General features: G+C 51.4%; 1 protein-coding gene across 5 annotated transcripts in view; it reads left to right on the forward strand.

Moving 5' to 3' along the window:
* Nucleotides 1-19,261, forward strand: part of MYT1L (myelin transcription factor 1 like) — a 425,635-nt gene that overhangs the window by 290,542 nt on the left and 115,832 nt on the right. For all 5 annotated transcript variants that reach the window (XM_069495366.1, XM_069495367.1, XM_069495363.1 and 2 more), the window contains 3 exons: nt 2,945-2,999; nt 3,157-3,190; nt 3,468-3,530. In XM_069495366.1, the coding sequence (XP_069351467.1) occupies nt 2,945-2,999; nt 3,157-3,190; nt 3,468-3,530 (152 nt within the window). The remainder of the gene's footprint in view (nt 1-2,944; nt 3,000-3,156; nt 3,191-3,467; nt 3,531-19,261) is intronic.

A 19,261-nucleotide genomic window follows, 5' to 3' on the forward strand; every position in this document is an offset into this window, starting at 1 on the left:
ATTTATGGACAGCAACTCATGGAAGAATTGGCTACCTGGCTGGGAAAAATAAGATTGCCCCATATGTTTAAAGATGCTGGAAGGATTAAGAATTTAAATGTAAAAAATAAAATAATTCTTATCCGACCATGTGAGCAATTAGCTAATGAGGCCGAGTTGTCAATGTAGTGCCCACAGGGAAAAGCTAGCTCTACTGCACTTTTGGCCACACGCTGTCTCCCAGACTGCGGCCTGGGAATCATAAATGCGGGTTTACTTGTCAGACGCTGGGTGTGTGGAGGCAGGCAGGGTGGCGGCTGATGTCACTCGCCCCTGCTTTACTGAAAACTCACCAAGCCAGTGCCCTCGTGCAGGAAGCCCCTGGCAAACCCCTAGCAAACCCCTGGCGCCTCCCAGCCCCAGCCCTGGACTCCCTGGAACGCCACACGCCTGCGGGCCGGGCCCCTCTGCCGGGAACACCCCCAGCCCCACCCTTTCTTAACCTGAAATATCCCATTAGCCTTTAAAATTCAGCTCAGACTTCAGCTCCTCCAGTTGAGCTCTCTTTCTGCTTCCTGAGGACGGTTCAGACACACCTGTCCCCGCTGCACCTGTCCCAGCTGCCCGGACACCACACAGGCGGTGCTTCCCAACCCATCTCCCCTGGCACAAAGTTTGATGCAAGTTTGAATTCCTTAAAGAATAAGATTTCATCCCATTATCTCTGTATCTCCAGTCCTGTGGCAGGTGCAGGGGATCTCAGGAAACTGTCATTTTCTCCATCCCTGCAAACGTCCTGCGTCTCAGCCGGCCTCTGCCTCGTGGCACTTGGTCTGTATGGCTTCGCGGAAACTTTGCAGTGTGTTGCCATGTTTTCGTGGTGAAGGGCAGTTTCGAGCGCCCGTGTGTTACTGGGGTGCTGGTTGGTTAACCCTTGAAGCCACACGGTGTGAATACTCCGAGTTTCGTGCCCCGTACGTACGTGAAGGTAACGGGGAAAGGGCAGAAAACCCAAGACGGCCGTAGCGGCCGCATCTGATCGACTCTCCCATCAGAGATCTCCCGAGTCCCCGTCCCCTTCCTTGGACACTTGACTCCAGGCGTTGGAAGACGAAGGACGCCGAGCCCCGCTCGCCAGCACCGGCCCCTCCGTCCCCCACTCCCAGTCCCCCCGTGCCCACTCTCCAGCTGCCACTAAGTCATTTCTTGTCTAAAACGTGCTGTGAACCTTCCCTCCCATGCTCAGGAAAAGACAACCACTTCTGCCCTGCCAGGGCGCCCGGCCTCCACCGCGGCCCCTTCCAGCCGTGGGTGTGGCCCTGGGCCCGGCCCCTCTGGGGTCCCCCACGCTGGTGTAGCTTGCCCGGGCACCCCCGACCCGCAGTTTCACCAGCAGACGATCCGTTCATTCGTTCACTCAGTAACTGATATCAAGCCCTATCCATGTGTGAGGCCTCAACACAGTCTCTTTTCCTTCCTTCCACTCGTAAACAAATGATGCTTAAGCACCGAGACTTCCTCCAGAATCTTCCCTCAGGATCCCCTTCCCAGTGGCTCCTCCTTTTCTGAAATCTTTTCCGGCACATTGTCATATCTGCACGGAGAGAGCTCCCATTAAAAGACACTCGCTAAATGAGCTCATGTTTTTTATTGTATGTCTGTCCTTATCCCCGATACCGTACTCGGCACACAGTATTAATCAATACGTGTTTGGTGGTTAATTGATTAAGTCAGGGGCTGTCAGTGTGATCAGAGCACGCCTCATGCTATTCGTGTCGAGAATCACGCCTTGCTGACGCTGCGTCTGCTTTCACAGCAAGTCCCCACAGTGTGCCCCTCACGCAGCTGCTCGCGCCGCCCAGAGCCCCGCTACCCCTGCCGGCCGCCTTTCCCTAAACCACGGAGGAGGCGGCCTTGATGTCCAGCGTGGACCCTGCACAGGGGCCGTGTGGAGGGGCCCTGTCTCCCACGCAGGAACACAGCTCCGGCTGCGACAGCCACAGACTGGCTGAGAGGGCGTATTCCTGCCGTCCGGTCCATTCGTACTGCTCGTGTCTCCTCAGCCTCTCTGTTACGTTGAGTAGAAGTCTCCTCCCGTGCAGTCTGCCATGCAAAGTGTTCACAGATTGTAGAAATACTTGGTGAATAATATGGTGCACATACTCACCCCATGACAGTGTGTTCCAGTGGTTCAAGGGGAAAGTTTACCGACAGAGGTGATTTTGGGGACCCTATACCAAAACCTCCTCCTCCAGTGACCTTGGGCCAGTCACGTGGTCTGAATTTTAGTTGCGTCATGTATAAAATATATATAATAAAAGTACCTTCCCTACAAAGCTGTTGTGAGGACCCTACAAGGTAATATATAAAAGCACTCTGCAGCCTCTCAATTAAGACACGTCCATTGCCATGTGTGGGGGTCTGTGTACCTGAAAAGCAGCCTCGCCGTAGCTGAGTGGGAGGACAGCCGCCCTGCAGGAAGCAGACGCGGTGAGAGGAAGCCACGGCGGTGGAAACGTCCTTCTGCTGTGCCCGCCTCCTCTCCTCTTAACTGCTTAATCGTATTAGGCCTTCCAGTTACAAGGAGAGCAGAGACGTTACCTATATTTCTTTTATCTTCTTATAAACCTAATGGCTATCTATTATATTCCGAGTACAGGTTCAGCTCAGAACCACCCAGATGTGTCCTAATCAAATCCTTGAAAAGAGAGTAACTAGATTGCACTTCAAGATTCCTCCAGACCTCCCCTGCTATGGAGTGCAGGGGCCTCCGGCACGTTGCCCACTTTTGAAAATAGTGCCTTGGGGTTGCCTGGCCCGTCCCGCCCGCTGGTGCCCGAGCCCGAGGTTCCCATCACCAGCGGATAGGCGTAGAGCCCTGGCAGCGGGAGGCAGTGCGAGTGGGCAGCCCCAGGCCCACTGACCGCACAGGCAGGACGCTGACCGCCTGCTCTTCTATCCCCAGATGGAGGTGGACGCGGAGGAGAAGCGCCATCGCACGCGGTCCAAAGGGGTTCGAGGTATGTCTGCGCTTTGCTCCACCCTGAGGCCGGCTCGGGGTCGCCTGCACCCTGGGGTTCAGTCGGACCCTGCCTCCCTCCTCTTTGGGTAGTTTTCTGTGGAAGAGGGTACCTGTGGCAGCTGATAAATCTTTATCTGTTCTCCATCTCTCTGCAGTTCCCGTGGAGCCAGCCATACAGGAGCTGTTCAGGTTAGTGCTTTGCGGGTAAACGCACCCCGTCGGCAGTTTGGAAACCCTTGCCTGTTAACCGCGCGCTGCGCTTTGGAGTTCATCAGCGGCTTGCTCGTGCCCCACTGCCCTGATGAAATTAATTCCCCCGAGAGACTTGCTGATAAAAAGCATCCCCCAATTTCCCCCTGCATTCAGTTGTGTGACTTCTCTCCTTCTGTCTGGGCTGTCCACGGGGGCATCCCGTCCCCTCCGCCCGCGGTGCGGTCCCTGTGTAATCGATTCTTTCCTGTTGCAGCTGTCCCACCCCTGGCTGTGACGGCAGTGGTCATGTTAGTGGCAAATATGCAAGACACAGAAGGTAACGCCTGCATCTTTTCACAACATACTGTCTAAAGGGGCTTGTGTGGGACTCTCCCAAATGATGGAAATGTGTGGGTAGGTGTTCTTGGAAAACAATGTGTCTGTACTTTCCTTGCTTCTCTCACGGGGACTCAGTCTTTTGTCTCTTGCGCAGGTTCCAAACGTAAGCCATTCTGTCTCATGGCAGAATTGATGCCAATGCACAGGGTGACACAAGCTAAGGCCAGCCTCGTACTGGTTTCCCCGTCGGTCGATGCCGTGCTCAGCACGCAGGCACCTAAGAGCCTCCCACTGCCATACCGGGAAGGCTTATTTCTCCTCCCTCATTTCTCATTCTGGTAGCCGCAGGGTGGTAAATCATGGATGTAAATTAAAATGGGACCTACCGACCTGTCTGTACACCCGACTTCCATCATGTAACAGAGTTCGTCCCGGCAAAGGAAGCCCCAGCTAGGCCCCTGGGCGGCTGCAGGGAGAGGTCACCTCTGGAGGTGGAGGTCACGGTGGATCGAGCTGGCGAGACTGTGGGATTGAATGATTGCATTAATCTCGCAAATGCTGGGATTTCAGGTCTGTAACAGGGATGTGTGTGGAGAACCTCTAGAAAATAAGATAGTGGGTAATTATTGCTAAAAGTGCATCACAACAAAATGATGTCTCAGGTGCCCATGGCCTGCCCCCAGGTGTAGGCAGCCTTTAGCTTTGCTTTTCCAGGAAGTGTTCTCTTCTCTGCGAGGCTAACGCTGCCGTGCCTTTCAATAGGAAGGTTTCCATTGCCAGGAGTTACAAAGTTTACAGGCTGTAATAAATTGTTAGCTAATTTTTCACAAATTAGATTGCAAAAACAAAGGTCATCCAGTCTAACAAACCCTCAGTGACCAAACCCAGTTCTCAAAGCTGGATTCCAAAGCAGGGGCACCTCGGGGTGGGCCCTCCTCACTGCCTTGCATTTTATTTCCTCTTAGTGAAACTTTATGGGTGAAATCAAGCAATTGTTTTGATTGCCCTTTATTAAAATCAAAGGGAAAATCACAAATTACTCCCCAAACCCCCATGCTAGCATCTGTGGAGCAGCGGCTTCCTCTGTCACACACCCAAGGAATTGTGGGCCATTTTGTTCAGGCAATGTTGTGATTTAAATTAAATTAGTGTAATATATTATTATTATTGCACTAAGTGGTAAATTACTAACTTATGTAATTGAAGTAAGTGGTTTATTTAATGTATTTTATTATTTTATGAAGAAGTATATATAAGCTTCTAATCTAAAAGTTTAAAAAACTGTATTGTGTATGTTTTCAACAGAAAAGAAATTAGTAAACCATGAGCAAAATCTATTTTCCCCTAATCATTTCCTGATTAGTCAACAGTTAAACTTTATCATACTGTTATAAAAAATTATTAAATTCCGCTAAAATGTTTTAATTAGGTATGAGCTAGATATAATTGCGTAGCCATAATTTTGCATGAAAAAAATCATGAAGTTTCCAAAGAATTCTTCCAAACCTTCATATTCTTAACCAAGGTTAAGATGTGGATTGATGTGTCTCTGAGTGATGTGTGTACACATCTGCCCATGAGATTTCTCTTGCCGCTTAAGAATGGTACTTAGAGTCAGATTTAAAGAGAGTTAGGCTTCAGCTTCCTTTCAAGATGGGGTACTGACCTGTCCCCCGAGAAGCACCCTGACTCTGTGGGAACTAGTTAGACGGAATGTCAGGAGGAGTCACAGAAACACCCAAGTGGGAAACTGTTCCAACTAAATTTCTGTGTGATTTAAAATAACGTCATCATGTTTTACCATGAGTCATATTGTGTTTGATTATTAGAATTCCTAATATTTTAATTGAAATAGTGAATTAGAAGAGCAAATGTGGTATAGTTGAAAACTATTCCCCCGTCGAGAGAGCCGGTGCTGGCTTGCCCTGCCACGCCCGAGAGCCCGGGCCGTGGGCAGGTTGGTTAAGGCCACAGCCTCCCGCGTCCTCAGCCGGCAGGTGAGAGAGCTGCGGCTCCGCAGCAGGTGACCGTGCACGGGTGAAGCCACATGTGAGCTTCTCTGGAGAGGAGTCTCGTCGAGGTACCAAGCGAGGTTTTCTAAGTTTTATTTTTTGATATCTATGTATTACCAGCGATTTTTAACTAAAGGGTGACATTTTAATTTCTTAAACTGTGCTCCTTGGTGTGGTGGATGGCACTCGTGTACACCTGGCCCTCCTGCGACCACTGCTGCTTGACGTTTGAGAGATACCGATCGTATCTGCCTTTGTTTCCTTTTCTGGCTACAAAAGTTACCCCCTCCTGACAGCTGCTCATGCCTGCCAGCACCTGCACACGCCCCACACGGCTGCAGCGTGGCTTTGCTGCCAGGGTCCCCAGGAGACTCGGGGACCTCAGGCCTGTGCAAAATAGGGCAAAAGGGGAGAAGCCTCAGCTTTGGTTTGGACGAAATTACCTGGTTTTTTGTTAATATCTTTAACGATCCACTTTCCAGTGAATGTCATTCTGTTAATGCTACAGTTTCATTTTACTTCTATATCACATCAGTATAGCCAAGTAAAAAGATGCTATTTCAGTATGCTGAAGTGTCAATGTGTTTGAACGTGCAAAAAATAACTTGAGGCAGATACGGGGGATCAACAATGTAAAAAAGCAATTTTTTTAGGAAATGGACACCCAGTGATAAAATGATGCCTACCTCGTGTTTTTTAACATAAGAAACTTTTTAAGGAAATCAAATATTTACCACCATTGTAGCTCACCACGTGCTGCCTCGCAGGACGCCCCCCGTGTGGCTCCTGGGGCAGCCGCGCGTGCACAGGGGTTTGCTGACGCTCTGAGACAGCTGCTGGGATTGATGGCTAATTTTCTCTTATTTTTTATTTTTTTTTAGTGTGATGGAGGTTAGGGCTGTGGGTTTGTAGGAATCAGGAATAGAGGAGAATCGACCACTGCGTAATGCCTTGGAAAGGAAACAATCATTTGAAAAAGGAATTCACAATTTAACATACTGGTTAAAACTTTGGGGGAGTCGGAGTGAGGTTGTAATACTTTATTGGACATTCTACATTGATTTCAAAATTGTGTCTTTGAACAAAAGGTAATCTGCTTGTAGGTATTTTTTGTGTTAATAGTTCATAAACAATTTGAGGTAGCTAATAAACCTACGTACAACTGCATAGTTAAATGTTAAATCAGAAAGATAAATGAGGAACGTAAAAAATGGACACATAATTTTACCAGAAACCCAGGGTATATCAGGGTCTTAATACAGCATGATGCCCCTTGGCGGCCAAGGCAAACACAGGGACAGGGACGACGGAGCTCCCGTCGTGGGATGGGCCTGGTACCCGCTCCGCAGGGAGGGGCACTCTCCTGGCACACGGCCTGTCTCGGTTTCCACACCTTGCCCAGCCGGGCCCTAAGCTCAGTCATCACTGTCATGCCCCATACGGGTCATCAGGACCAGGCCGCTTAGGACGCTCACAAATGTGACAAGTATTTATCTTCAGAAACCTCGTTATCATCCAGACATACGAATTTACCGTTTGTTTTTTCCAACTGAGGTTTTATATTCTTTGCATCTAAATTTGTTGAAAACACCATGAAATTTACAATCAGGGCTAGACGTAATTGTTAGATGATGAATCAAAATACTCAGTCCTTTCTGTGCACAGTCAATCTGACCTCTTGTTTTCAACTCACAGTATTATATTGTGCACAAGACTGTGTCTGTTCTGCTGTGGGTCACATACCTGTTCTTAAATTATACTTACGGGCGGCTGGAGACATTGATGTGTCTCAGACACGGGGTCCAATCACAGAGCGTCCTCGTGCAGATGCGCAACTACACCTTAGTCATCCCGAATGAGTTTTCCCACGTTTAACTTAGTCCCCAAGCTCAGAGAAGGGAACTTCCCTGTGTTACTTCCTTCCCCACTGCACAAGCCTCACTTGCTGTGTGGCCTGTCAGCGTTTAAAACGCAGAGGACAGGAGCTTTCCTGGCGTGCCCGTGGCTGCCTTTTGGTGGGTGAATGATGGGAGAAAAGTTGAAGACTTGCAGTCACCAAACTTGAAATTTAGGAAGTTGCTACACGTTCTCCTCCTGACCTTCCCCAGCAAGGTGCTGGCAGGGAAGGCTCCAGGATGGGCGTGGAGAGGACCCCAACCAAAGCACGTGGTTGGTGCAGCAGCACGTCCGGTGCAGGAGGCCCAGGGATGTGCATCTGCGCTGCGGAGCTCAGCCCAGAAGGCCAGGCGCCTGCGCAGAGAGGCGATCGCAGGCTGAGGCTTGGGGTCTCAGCATTTGCCAACAGCGTCCCTCAAACCAGACTGACACCCCATGGAAGGCTGGGACATGTTCAAAAGAAACCACACCTGCCACTCTTAATTGGCACAGGGTACAGGGGGTCGTTGAGTGTGGCTCAAGTACCTGGTAAAGAGATGTCGTTACTAACCTAGACTATTTCATGAACTGATGGTGAGACAAGAGCTAAAACATCAGATGTCGCACATGTCTGCAGCAATCTGTCTTGAACATGTGACTCAGGTGGAAAACTCTAGGGCCTGATATTCCTAGTTTATGCTTCTCATGTCGATAAATAATATTATTTGTGTTGAAACGCAACTCAGTGTTTAGAAAGAAGCATATCTACAGAAACTAAATTTATTGTCAAAATAATGGCCAATTATTCTCAAAGTTTTTTTAATCTATTAAAAATTAGAAATGGGGATAATCAAAATTTGTTAATATATATACTACAGATTCATATTAAACACTGTGTAGCAATTTGAGTTTCGGCCTCACTTGCAATAATCATACACATACTGAAACATTTGAAATTCACTGGGTTTACTTGTGTCTAAAGGTGTTTTGCGTATGCCTCCAGGCGCCAAAGGAGACAGAAAGGGGGTAATTCCTCAGAAGGACTCCTGGATGCACCTGTTTTGTGATCCGTCTGAATTTATTTCTGAAATTTAATGGATTTCATTTACGTGTAGTCTTCACTGCAATTTTTAATGACTTTTTTGTTGAACATAGAGTTCTGACAAAAGGGTTTGACCTGTGATTTAGCTATAGAGTCTTTACACATTCAACAAGCACCCACAAGTCAGGGGATGGGTATTGGTATTACATTCCAATCCTCCCCAATCTAGGACACACTGAGTCAAATCATTTAATTTGAAACTTTAAAATTAAAATCTTCAAATGGCAGCTTTTCTTTTTTATTAGAAAATTATTGGGTTCTCTCTGGCTTGTTGTGCACACTCCTTATTCAGATTTTCTTCCATTTCATACACCTTTTCCCCCGCCGGTGCGACTGGCAGGCGCTGCGCCGTGAATGATGGGCTGTCTTCACGGGAGCTTGTTCTGGGCTGCAGTCTGGGCTGGCGTCCTGATGTATGCACGCCTCATTTGGATTCTGCCAGCAGCCGGGGGCTGTATTATTCATGCCTTGACAGAGAGCACTCACTAAAAGCTTTGGAACAGAGCCAGGTACTGGCTGAGAGATAGTGGAGCATTGCAGCTTGCAATTGAGAGGAGCATCTATAATCTTAAAAAAAAGAAGAAGGAGGAACAGAGAGGAAGACAGAGAAATAGGAATTCCTGTATCTCCCTGTACCAGTTTCACCCAGATAGAAATTTCATTTGCATTAAAATAAAATATCCTAAAAATAATTGCATTTTTTCTAACCAGGCTTGAAAGTTTAACACAATTTTCCACGTTTAATTGCGAAGCTGATTTTAATTAGGAAGGCCCTGCATGTGAAAAATGAAGATCCACTTGGGTGCGTGGAAGGCAGGGCCGAATGCTCTAATTAGCGTGTGGCTGCTGTACAGCAGGGCGCACCGTGGGATGTTCATGGAAATTCTGCGCACGCAGCCACCAAGCCAGTCTCTCACACTTAACCCCACCAATCCATGAGGATAAATAGCACCCCCCCCGTTCTTTATGGGACATCATTGTGCCTGCCATCACCCCATCCGTAAGCTTTCTGCGCGCCTGTCCTTTGTACTGGGTGTCCCTGATGTTGTAACTCAGAAGGTAGGGCACACATATTGTAGCATTGATTTGATGGCAGGGCACAGTTGCACGTGGAGATCCAGGGACCGACTTGGGGGAAGTGGAGAGTCAAAGCAGGTGACCCCAGGCTGGGCTTTGCCCTGAGATCTCCCCCTGGTATGTGTGCAAACACACAAGATTCAAGCTTCATCTTTTGGACTAGGGTGGCAGTTAACCTTTGTTGTCACAGTAAGTCCTCTATTTAAAAAAAATAGATTCCTGGCCATTATCCTAAGAAAACAATTTGCCGGCTACCTGACTATAGTATGTCTGCCCAGTAGACACATCTCTGGGCACGGCCTTTTTGTTCGCTTATTTTGCAAGAGTGTGATTAATTAGCAATTGTAATCCTGTTCTGATTTCTCAATTAATGATTAAAAATTTATAAAATTGGCTTTGGAACATCAACAGAATATATACCAGAAATTCAGCTCTTGTCTGAGCTTTACCCACCGAAAAGCCCACAGTTCAGCTCTTCCTCCCACCATCTGCGCTGAGATTACAGCAAATGCGTGGCAGCGTCTTTCAGCTCTCGGTGTGCCGCGAGACGGAGTCCTGATGCGGCAGCAAAAACGCACAGGCAGGATGCCGGGGAGGTGACCCAGCTGTGCAATTAAGAGCAACAACACAGTCCACCTGCAGGCTCCTGGCTGCGTGACCCCGAGCCCGTGCTGTGGGGCGCGTGCCTGGAGTCTCTGCTGCCGGCGGGACGGGCCCGCCCGCTACTCCCTGCGCAGTTGTGCCTCACTTGCTGGAGAAGTGAGGGGGTGGGCGGCACGGGGGCGCGGGCCGAGCGAGAGAGAGCCCTCTGGTCACTCTGACTTAAACTGGCTCAGGTGACAGCAAGGACCTGGAATCCGGGACCACAACTCATGATGTTTGGAGAAAGCAGCGTTCTGGGCAGCAGCGCGATCTGGTTCTTAGACTCTCTGCTTGGAGACACGCGTGTGTGACCATCATCACCCTCACCGTTACTGCACTCTCACCGTGAGGAGAGGGGGACAGCCCAGAGCCCCTGCTGACCACTGTGCTGGGCCGGTGGTGCCTGCTTCTGTCTGCTCTGACCTGCTCCTGGTACTGGACCCCAAGATGGACTGAAACGCCACATTTCCATATGCTCTTCCTGCCAAAATTAGTAAAAGATTTGGAGGAAGGAAACACTAACTACCTCGGTCATAATTTGCTTTGAGTCAGTAAGATCGTAGTGCTTTCATGTGCCCGTTTCTGTGTAACTCGGGACGTTGCCAGCCAGACTAAAGAGAAGCCCCAACTCGGACTGGCCTGGACACAGCAGAGGCCGCCGTCTCACCCGCTCGGAGAATGCGCAGGTGGGTGGGGGCCTGCGAGTCTCTGTGCCCCGGCGTCCCTACCTGAGCACGGAGAAGTCTGTGGCCACTCCAGGCCTGACAGCTGCCCCCCTGTGCAGAGCAGGCTGGGGGGGTCCTTTCTAGAAGCTCTTTCAGAAGAGTGAGGAGGAACTTTCTGAGAACCACCACCCACTCCCCTCAGATCTCTAGGGCTCCAGCGGGATTCCAGTTCCACGACCATTCCCAAGTGTCCCTGACAAGCAGGAGTGACAGTCTGGAGCTAGAAGGCTGGGTCACCTTCCCTAGCCAGGGTTCTCAAAGTGGGGTCCCCTGACCGAGAACACCAGAGTCACCTGGGAACTTGCAGGAAGGCAACCCTGCCCCGCCCAGACCTGCGGAAGCTGAGGGTGGCCCGGCAGGCTGTTTAGCTGCCCTGGGAGTGAGCGCTGGGCCAGGAGTAGCCAGGGCTGCTGATCAGCCGGCGTCCTCAGGTCGTGGGAGAGAATTTGCTCTGGGCCGCAGCTGACAGACAAAGCCAACAGTGCGGAAGATTCTGAAACCCAGACAAGCCCGGTGTGGCACGCGGCCCTCAGCTCTGCCGTGGCGGTGCAATGCTTCCCGCGGCTGTTCTGAGGGGTGGGCTCGCCCGCCCCAGCACCCGGCCTGGGTCCCCTTCTGCCGCCTTCCGGTGGGAAAGCAAGGCCGGCGGCCTGGAGGCCAGAATCAGCTTCCCCCACTCTGCTCACACCGCGACTCTGTGACTGACAGTCAGGGCAGTGTTCAGGATGCTGCAGCCCACTCTTTCTGGGGGTGCAGACACTGTGGGCCGGGGCAAGACCGGAGACCCCAGAGAGCGGCAGCTTCTCTAGGCTCTGCCCGACCTGCTCCTGGGGTCCCCCAGGGCCGCTGGGAGGTCGGGCCATGGAGGTGTGGCCCAGAGGCTCTGGGCCCGTCACAGCCACCCCCACGGTCTGCGTGTCCCTGCGGGCCACAGGGGGGCTGAGGGTGAAAGGCACTGTGGTCGTCGGCCGTGTGTGATCTGGACGCGTCCTGTGCAAAGCCCTTCGGGGCTCTGGTTTCCCCTTATTTAGAAAGGACCGTCCCGGGCCGCCCGGGCCTCTGTGAGCCTTCGCACGCCCCTGCGTCGCCGGGTAAATGCACCTTCCGTTTCCTGCCCAGGGAGGCCGAGCGCCACCTGTACAAGTCTACGGGTTTCAGGGGCTCCGCCGGCTGTGATTTAGCAGCCACTCTGCAAGGCTGTGAATATTATCTAATGCTGTATTTGACATCGCCAGAGATGTGCTTCGTGTACAAGTGGATGCGTTTCCTGAAGCTCTGGGGAGGCGACGGCGGGGGAAAGCGAGCATCTTGGAAGAAATTCTCCTCATAAATAATGCATCGCGCCTCCGCACTGCGGCTCCCTCTGCCGTGCCCTGCGCCAGGCAGACGGCTGCCCTGCCTGCGCTCGGGAGGGGGAGCTGGGCCGGGAGGCCAGAGGGGAGTGGGGCCTGCTGCCTGCGTTCACCCGCAGGACAGACGGCAGAGAGCAGAGGGCGCCAGAGCCCGGTGACCGCCCCCCTGCCAGGCACAGGGACTGAGTGAGAGGACAGTGGCGGGCCGGGCCCCCTGACCCCCCTCCTCTCCTCCTGGCGAGGACAGAGCAGCAGGCGGGCAGGGACAGCGGGAGAGTGCCCTGGCCCGGCCTTCCCCTGCCCTTCAGGAGACAGTCCCAGCGCGGCCGGCCATCCTCCCTCGCCATCCTCCCTCTCCATGTGCCGGGCTGCCCGCTGCGCAGAAGCCCTGCGAGGCACAGTCCGCGCCCGCCGCCCGGGATGACCCGCTCCCCCTCCGGCTCCAGTCAGATTATTAAAATGAGGAGCACCTGCTTTGAGTGACTAACGAGTTGAACTTTCCCCGCGGCGAGTATGGTTTTGGCAGAGAAGCTCCTTGCGTTAACCCAAATTGAGTTCGAATAAATGAGAACGGTGGGGAGGGGCCGGGGTGACAGCCCAGGCGAGGGGACCTTGGGGCTGGGCCAGCTGGAGCCCCTCCTGCGGGCGTTCACGGGGACCCTGAGCCCACCCGCACGGCCTCCTGGCCAGCCAGACCGCGGCTTTTCAATCCTTGAAACATTTCAGGGCCGGAAACGTTAAGAATGAGTTTGCTTTTTAAATTTTCTCCCCCGATTCTCGCAGAGGATGTCATTGGCCAGAGAAGCCAAAAGAAATACATGGGCTCAAATACAGCTTAAGATTAAAGTCAGGGAAATGCTTATTTTCTTACATTAGGACTAAAAATGAAATTATGAAAGAAATAATGACAATGGGGACAGCCTTTTGTGAGTATCTGCAGTGTCACGTCGCTGTGCTCCACTAGGCACAGGGGACATCTGGCCGGGGGTCCGTAACCACTGACAGATGTTTTTTTTCTTTGATTTTTGAGACCCCTTTTTTGCTTTGCTTTTCTGAAGTAGTCTCATATGATAGATGTAATTTTGGGGTTTTTTTACGTAACATAACGTGAGCCTTTTTCTGTGTCATTAAATATTTTTAGTTTTCATTTCCTTTTTTTTTTTTATTTTTAGACATTTCTTTCTTTTTTTTTTTTTTGAGACAGAGTCTTGCTCTGTTGCCCGGGCTAGAGTGAGTGCCGTGGCGTCAGCCTAGCTCACAGCAACCTCACACTCCTGGGCTCAAGCGATCCTCCTGTCTCAGCCTCCCGAGTAGCTGGGACTACAGGCATGTGCTACCATGCCCGGCTAATTTTTTCTATATATATTTTTAGTTGGCCAGATAATTTCTTTCTATTTTTAGTAGAGACAGGGTCTCGCTCTTGCTCAGGCTGGTCTCGAACTCCTGACCTCGAGTGATCCTCCGGCCTCGGCCTCCCAGAGTGCTGGGATGACAGGCGTGAGCCACCGCGCCTGGCCACAATAGTTTTAGTTTCCATGGCTAAATTCCATCCTGTGGTTGTAATTTATGTATTGTTGTTGAGAATTATTTGTTTTTTAACTCTTCCATGTTATGAATACTATGAGGAAAGTATCTTTGCTGATAATTTTCCACGGCTTTCCGACTTTTCCTTGGGGTGCAGGGCGAGAGGCGGGAGAGCCCCTTTCCAGCAGGACCCACCTCTCGATGCCCCCCAGGCAGCCGGGAGGTCACCCTGTTACCCTGTTGTACATCATATGGGATAGAATTGTTTTTAAAATACGTGTTATTCAAGAAAATAATTGTCTTATTTTTAAAAGGATAATTTTTAAAGAATCAACCCCTATATTTAGCACAGCCTTTGCCAGAAAATTCTGGAGGAAGGGCTGGCAGGCAGGTTAAGGGGTGCCTTTTTCATTTTTGAGAATGGTCTCACTTGCTGAGTGTTTGAGGGAGCGTCCTCCCTCCCAGACTGGCCCAAGAACTGAGGTTTTCCCCGTAGCTGAGTGAAGGCACAGGCCGCTGGGCAGAGGGGTGATGCCTCCCGCCAGGCAGAAGGTGAAAGGTCGGCTCCCACCCTGCGCTCGGCGGCAGAGCCCTGCGCTCCCAGCCCAGGCGTGCACGCGGGAGCCGACGGGCCAGCGCAGTGCAGGCCCCGAGCACGTCACGAGGGCGACAGTTCCTGCGCCTCCCTGGGGCTCCCACGCACGTAGCTGTCCTCACACTGGGCTCCGGAGTCAGGGGGCCTCAGGCAGCGGCTCCCATGTGCCCAGCAGTGCTGCGCCCTGAGCCCCTCATCTGCCGCCCCAGACACCCAGCCCCGGTCACCGTGGAACCCCACGGCCAGCTCAGCGCAGGTCTGACTCAGCCAGCAGGGCCCACGTGTGCTTGTCTGGCCCCTCAGCTTGTGGCGTGTCCTCACGGTTTCACCTCAGGACCATGGCGGAGCCTTCTTCCTCGTCACTAGCTGTAATCCCTTTGGACAGAGAGATGAGCCCCCTGATTCTGGCAGGGTCCTGTGCGTGGGGGAGGGACATGGGGCAGGGTGGCCTGGTGCCTCTGGCCCCACCTGTGCAGCACAGCCCCCCGGGTGCCCTGAGGTCCCTTCAACCTGGGCAAAACCTGCCCTGGACGCCTGGCCCTGGGTAAGCTCTGGGGGCTCCTCTACACGGCCCCTTCATGGGGGCTGGGAAGGCCCCTCTCTCTGCATAGCGAGCACTGCCTGTGACCAGGTGTTCTGTTGGTTTGATTTCCTGGGAGCTGATGTTCCCAGAGATCCCACAGTTGTCTCGTCCTCGCCAAGTGCACAGGCTGCCTTTCCCCGTTCATGGCGACTTCGCGCCCAGGGCTGTCCGTCCCCCTTGCCTGTGACCCTGTACTCCTTGAGAGCAGGGCCCTTGTCCTGGTCACCTCAGCCATGCCTCCGGGACACCGTCCACACAGCAGACACCTGTTCACGGACGTCCAGTGACAGGTGAACTGGGAGGCTATAGAGAGAGGACCCTGAGGATAAACCTTTACCTCTGCAGCCCTGAAAATTGCTAGTTTTTAAGTCCCTAATGTGGGCTTTTTTAAATATCACCTAAAAATGTATACTAATGCAAAATAAATCTACTTATGATTTTTAATTAGAAAATCTTACCCTTTTTTATTCTGTAGCACAAAAAAATGAATAAATAAACAATTTATTATACTTTGGGAACATTTTCGTAGAGCAGTTTTGCCATTATAGGCATATCTCATTGTGCTTTGCAGATATTGCATTTTTTACAAATTGAAAGTGTGGGCCAGGCGCGGTGGCTCACGCCTGTAATCCTAGCACTCTGGGAGGCCAAGGTGGGAGGATCGCTCAAGGTCAGGAGTTCGAGACCAGCCTGAGCAAGAGCGAGACCCCCGTCTCTACTAAAAATAGAAAGAAATTAGCTGGACAACTAAAAATATGTAGAAAAAATTAGCCGGGCATGGTGGTGCATGCCTGTAGTCCCAGCTACTCGGGAGGCTGAGGCAGGAGGATCACTTGAGCCCGGGAGTTGGAGGTTGCTGTGAGCTAGGCTGACGCCACGGCACTCACTCTAGCCTGGGCAGCAAAGTGAGACTCTGTCTCAAAAAAAAAAAAAACAAATTGAAAGTGTGCAACAACCCTGCGTTGAGCAAGTTTATCAGTGTGGTTTTACCAACAGCGTGTGCTCCCTTTGTGTGTCTGTGTCACATTTGGTAATTCTTGCAGTGGTCCAGGCTTGTTCATTGTCATTATATCTTCTGTGTTGACCTGTGGTCAGTCGTCTTCGACATTACTGTTGTAATTGTTTGCAGGCAGCACGAACTGCGCCCATGTTAGGCAGCAACTGTCCTCAGTGAGGGTGCTCTGACCCCGCCGACCAGCCGTTCCCCCGCCCCCCTGCCCCGCTTTGGGCCTCCCTATTCCCTGAGATGCAACAGTGCTAAAATTAGGCAAATTGATAACCCTTCAATGACCTCCAAGTGTTCAAGTGAAAAGAAAAGTCTCACATCTGTCACTTTAAATCAAAAGCTAGAAAAGAGTAAGCCTGGGAGGGAGGTGTGTCGAAAGCCCAGACGGGACAGAAGCCAGGTCTGAAGCTCCAGACATTTAGCCACGCTGTGAACGCAAAGGAAACGCTTTGGAGGAGACGAAAGTGTTGCTCCAGCGAACACACGAGCGACGAGAAAGCACAACAGCCCAAGTGCTGGCAGGGTGAGTGGCTTGGACAGAAGGTCAAACCGGCACAGCACTCCCTTCCGCCAAAGCCTAGTCCAGAGCAAGGCCCCGACTCTCTTCAGTTCTGCCAAGGCTGAGAGAGGTGAGGAAGCTGCCAGTGCAAGGCTGGCACTAGCAGGGGTTGGTCCAGGAGCGGTAAGGAGAGAAGCCGTCTCCGCAACAGAAAGCACAAGGTGCAGCAGCAGGTGCAGATGCAGAAGCCGCAGCAAGTCACCCAGAAGGTCCCGCCGAGATCGCTGACGAAGGTGGCGGCACCCGCAACAGGTGTTCAGAGCAGACGAAACAGCTTCCACTGGACAAAGACGCCGTCTGGGACTGTCACAGCTAGAAAGGAGAAGTCAGTGCCTGGCTTCTGAGCTTCAAAGGACAGGCTGACTCTCGTTAGGGGCTGGTGCAGCTGGTGACTTTATGTTGAAGCCACTGCTCACGTACGAGTCCAAAAATCCTAGGGCCCTTAACAGTGATGCCAAATCTCCTCTGCCTGTGCTCTAGAAATGAACAGCAAAGCCTGGGCGACAGCGCGTCTGTTCAGAGCATGGTCAGCCGAATATTTTAAGTTCACTGTTGAGACCTGCCATTCAGAATAAAAAGATTCCTTTCAAAATATTGCCGCTCACTGACAATGTACCTGTCACCCCAGAGCTCTGGTGAAGATGTACAAGGAGATTGATGCTGTTTTCATGGCTGCTACACAACACCCATTCTGCAGCCCGCGGGTCAAGGAGTGATTTTGACTTTCGGGTCTTAGTAGTTAAGAAATGTATCTCATAAGGCTACAGCTGCCGTCCATGGTGATTGCTCTGATGGGTCTGGGCCAAGCCCATTGATGACCTGGGAAGGACTCGCCCTTCTAGATGCCACTAAGAACACTCACGATTCCCGGGAGGAGGTCAAAATAGCAACATTAACAGGAGTCTGGAAGAAGTTAATTTCAACCCTTATGACGACTTTGAGGGGTTCACGCCTTCAGAGGAGGAAGTCACTGCAGATGTGGTGGAAACAGCAAGAGAACAAGAGTTAGACGTGGGGCCTGAAGAGGGGGTTGACTTGCTGCAGTCTCATGGCAAAACTTTAACAGATGAGGAGTTGGTTCTTACGGATGCGCAGAGAAAGTGGTGTCTTGGCATGGAATCTACTTCTCGCGGCGATGCTGTGAACATTGTTGGAATGAGAACAAAGGATCTGGAGCGTTCTGTCAACTTAGTTGATGAAGCAGCAGCAGGGTTTGAGAGGATTGAGTCCAACTTTGAAAGAAGCTCTACCGTGAGTAAAATGCTATCAAACGTCGCATGCTACAGAGAAACCCTCTGTGAAAGAAAGAGTCCGTTGACGCTACAGACTCTACCACTGTCTGGTTTTCGGAAATTGCCGCAGCCACCCAAACCTTGAGCGACCACCACCCCGATCAGTCAGCACCACCCACATCAAGGCAGGACCCTCCACCAGCAAAAGGATTGTCACTTGCTGAAGGCTCAGTTGATCATTAGCATTTCTAGCAGAAAAATATTTTTTAATTAGGGTGTGCACATTGTTTTTAGGCAAAATGTTACTGCATACTTCATGGACTACGGTATAGCATAAACGTAACTTTTATATGCACTGGGAAACCAAAAGCTTCATGGGACTTGTTTTATTGCAATATTTGCTTCACAGTGGTGGTCTGGAACCAAACCCACAGCATCTCCAAAGGATGCCTGTGCTCAAGTTTTAGTTCTGGATCCTTGTATGAAATACCTTTTGATTTTAAAATCATAGGAATTCAGGCTTTCAATGGCCATTAGATACTTTGCGACAGGAGCCTGTGAGTCCTCTCATTTGTCCTGTGCACCTCCTGCTGGGCGCCTTTGCGGGCTCACTGACGGCCTCTTGCTGCTGCCGCCCAGAACTCAGCCTGGCAGGACGGCTGGCGCGGACGGACGGCAGCAGCCCAGCGAGCACGTCTTCAGCACAGCCCAGGCCAAGGTGTGTCGGAGCCGGTGGGAACTGCAGACAGGCAGTCCCTGCCTTCCGGGGACACACGTGTTGCCATGGCCACAGACGCGCACAGTGCGGTGTACGTGGTCTCGGCACCTGGGAGCGTTGCAGTGAGATCAAGGAGGAGTGAGCAGGTGGTGTGGCTGGACTCCCAAATCACTGTCTTTCGACCAATTTGGAGACTCGTCCACTTGCTTTAAGTGTTTGGGAGAGAATCACATATGGGCAAGATTGAAATTATCACCAACTACTCTGGCCACGTAGAAGATAATATGATGCTACAGACTGCCGAAAAGATGTTCGGTTACACTAATTATTGAGCGCTAACTGCACATACAACTCTATTAGAAACAATATTTGGGGTCAAGGAGACGGCTCCTTACCCTGAAAGTGTGTGATGTCCCGTGTGCACCTTGTGACAGACCCAGATGCACACCTGCATACAGAAGACCAGTGACACGCAGGGGAGGGGCGTGTCCGGGGAGGCAGGCGGAAGGTTCCTGGGAGAAGCCCCGGAGACACGAGCACCCAGGAGGGGACTTCTTGAGCTGCAGCCGGGTTTTCCTACGAGGCCTCTGCTGCTCTGATCCGAGTACTCGGCAGGCAGCCAGCACTGGAGTCTGAGATGGCAAAAGATTTTGGCAACATCATTTTTATTTTCTTTCGTGGCGCTTACAATGGGTTATCCTAAGCACGTAGACCTTGATTTAAGAAA

This window comes from Eulemur rufifrons, chromosome 19, assembly GCF_041146395.1.
Source record: "Eulemur rufifrons isolate Redbay chromosome 19, OSU_ERuf_1, whole genome shotgun sequence".
In the NCBI taxonomy this organism is placed as follows: domain Eukaryota; kingdom Metazoa; phylum Chordata; class Mammalia; order Primates; family Lemuridae; genus Eulemur; species Eulemur rufifrons.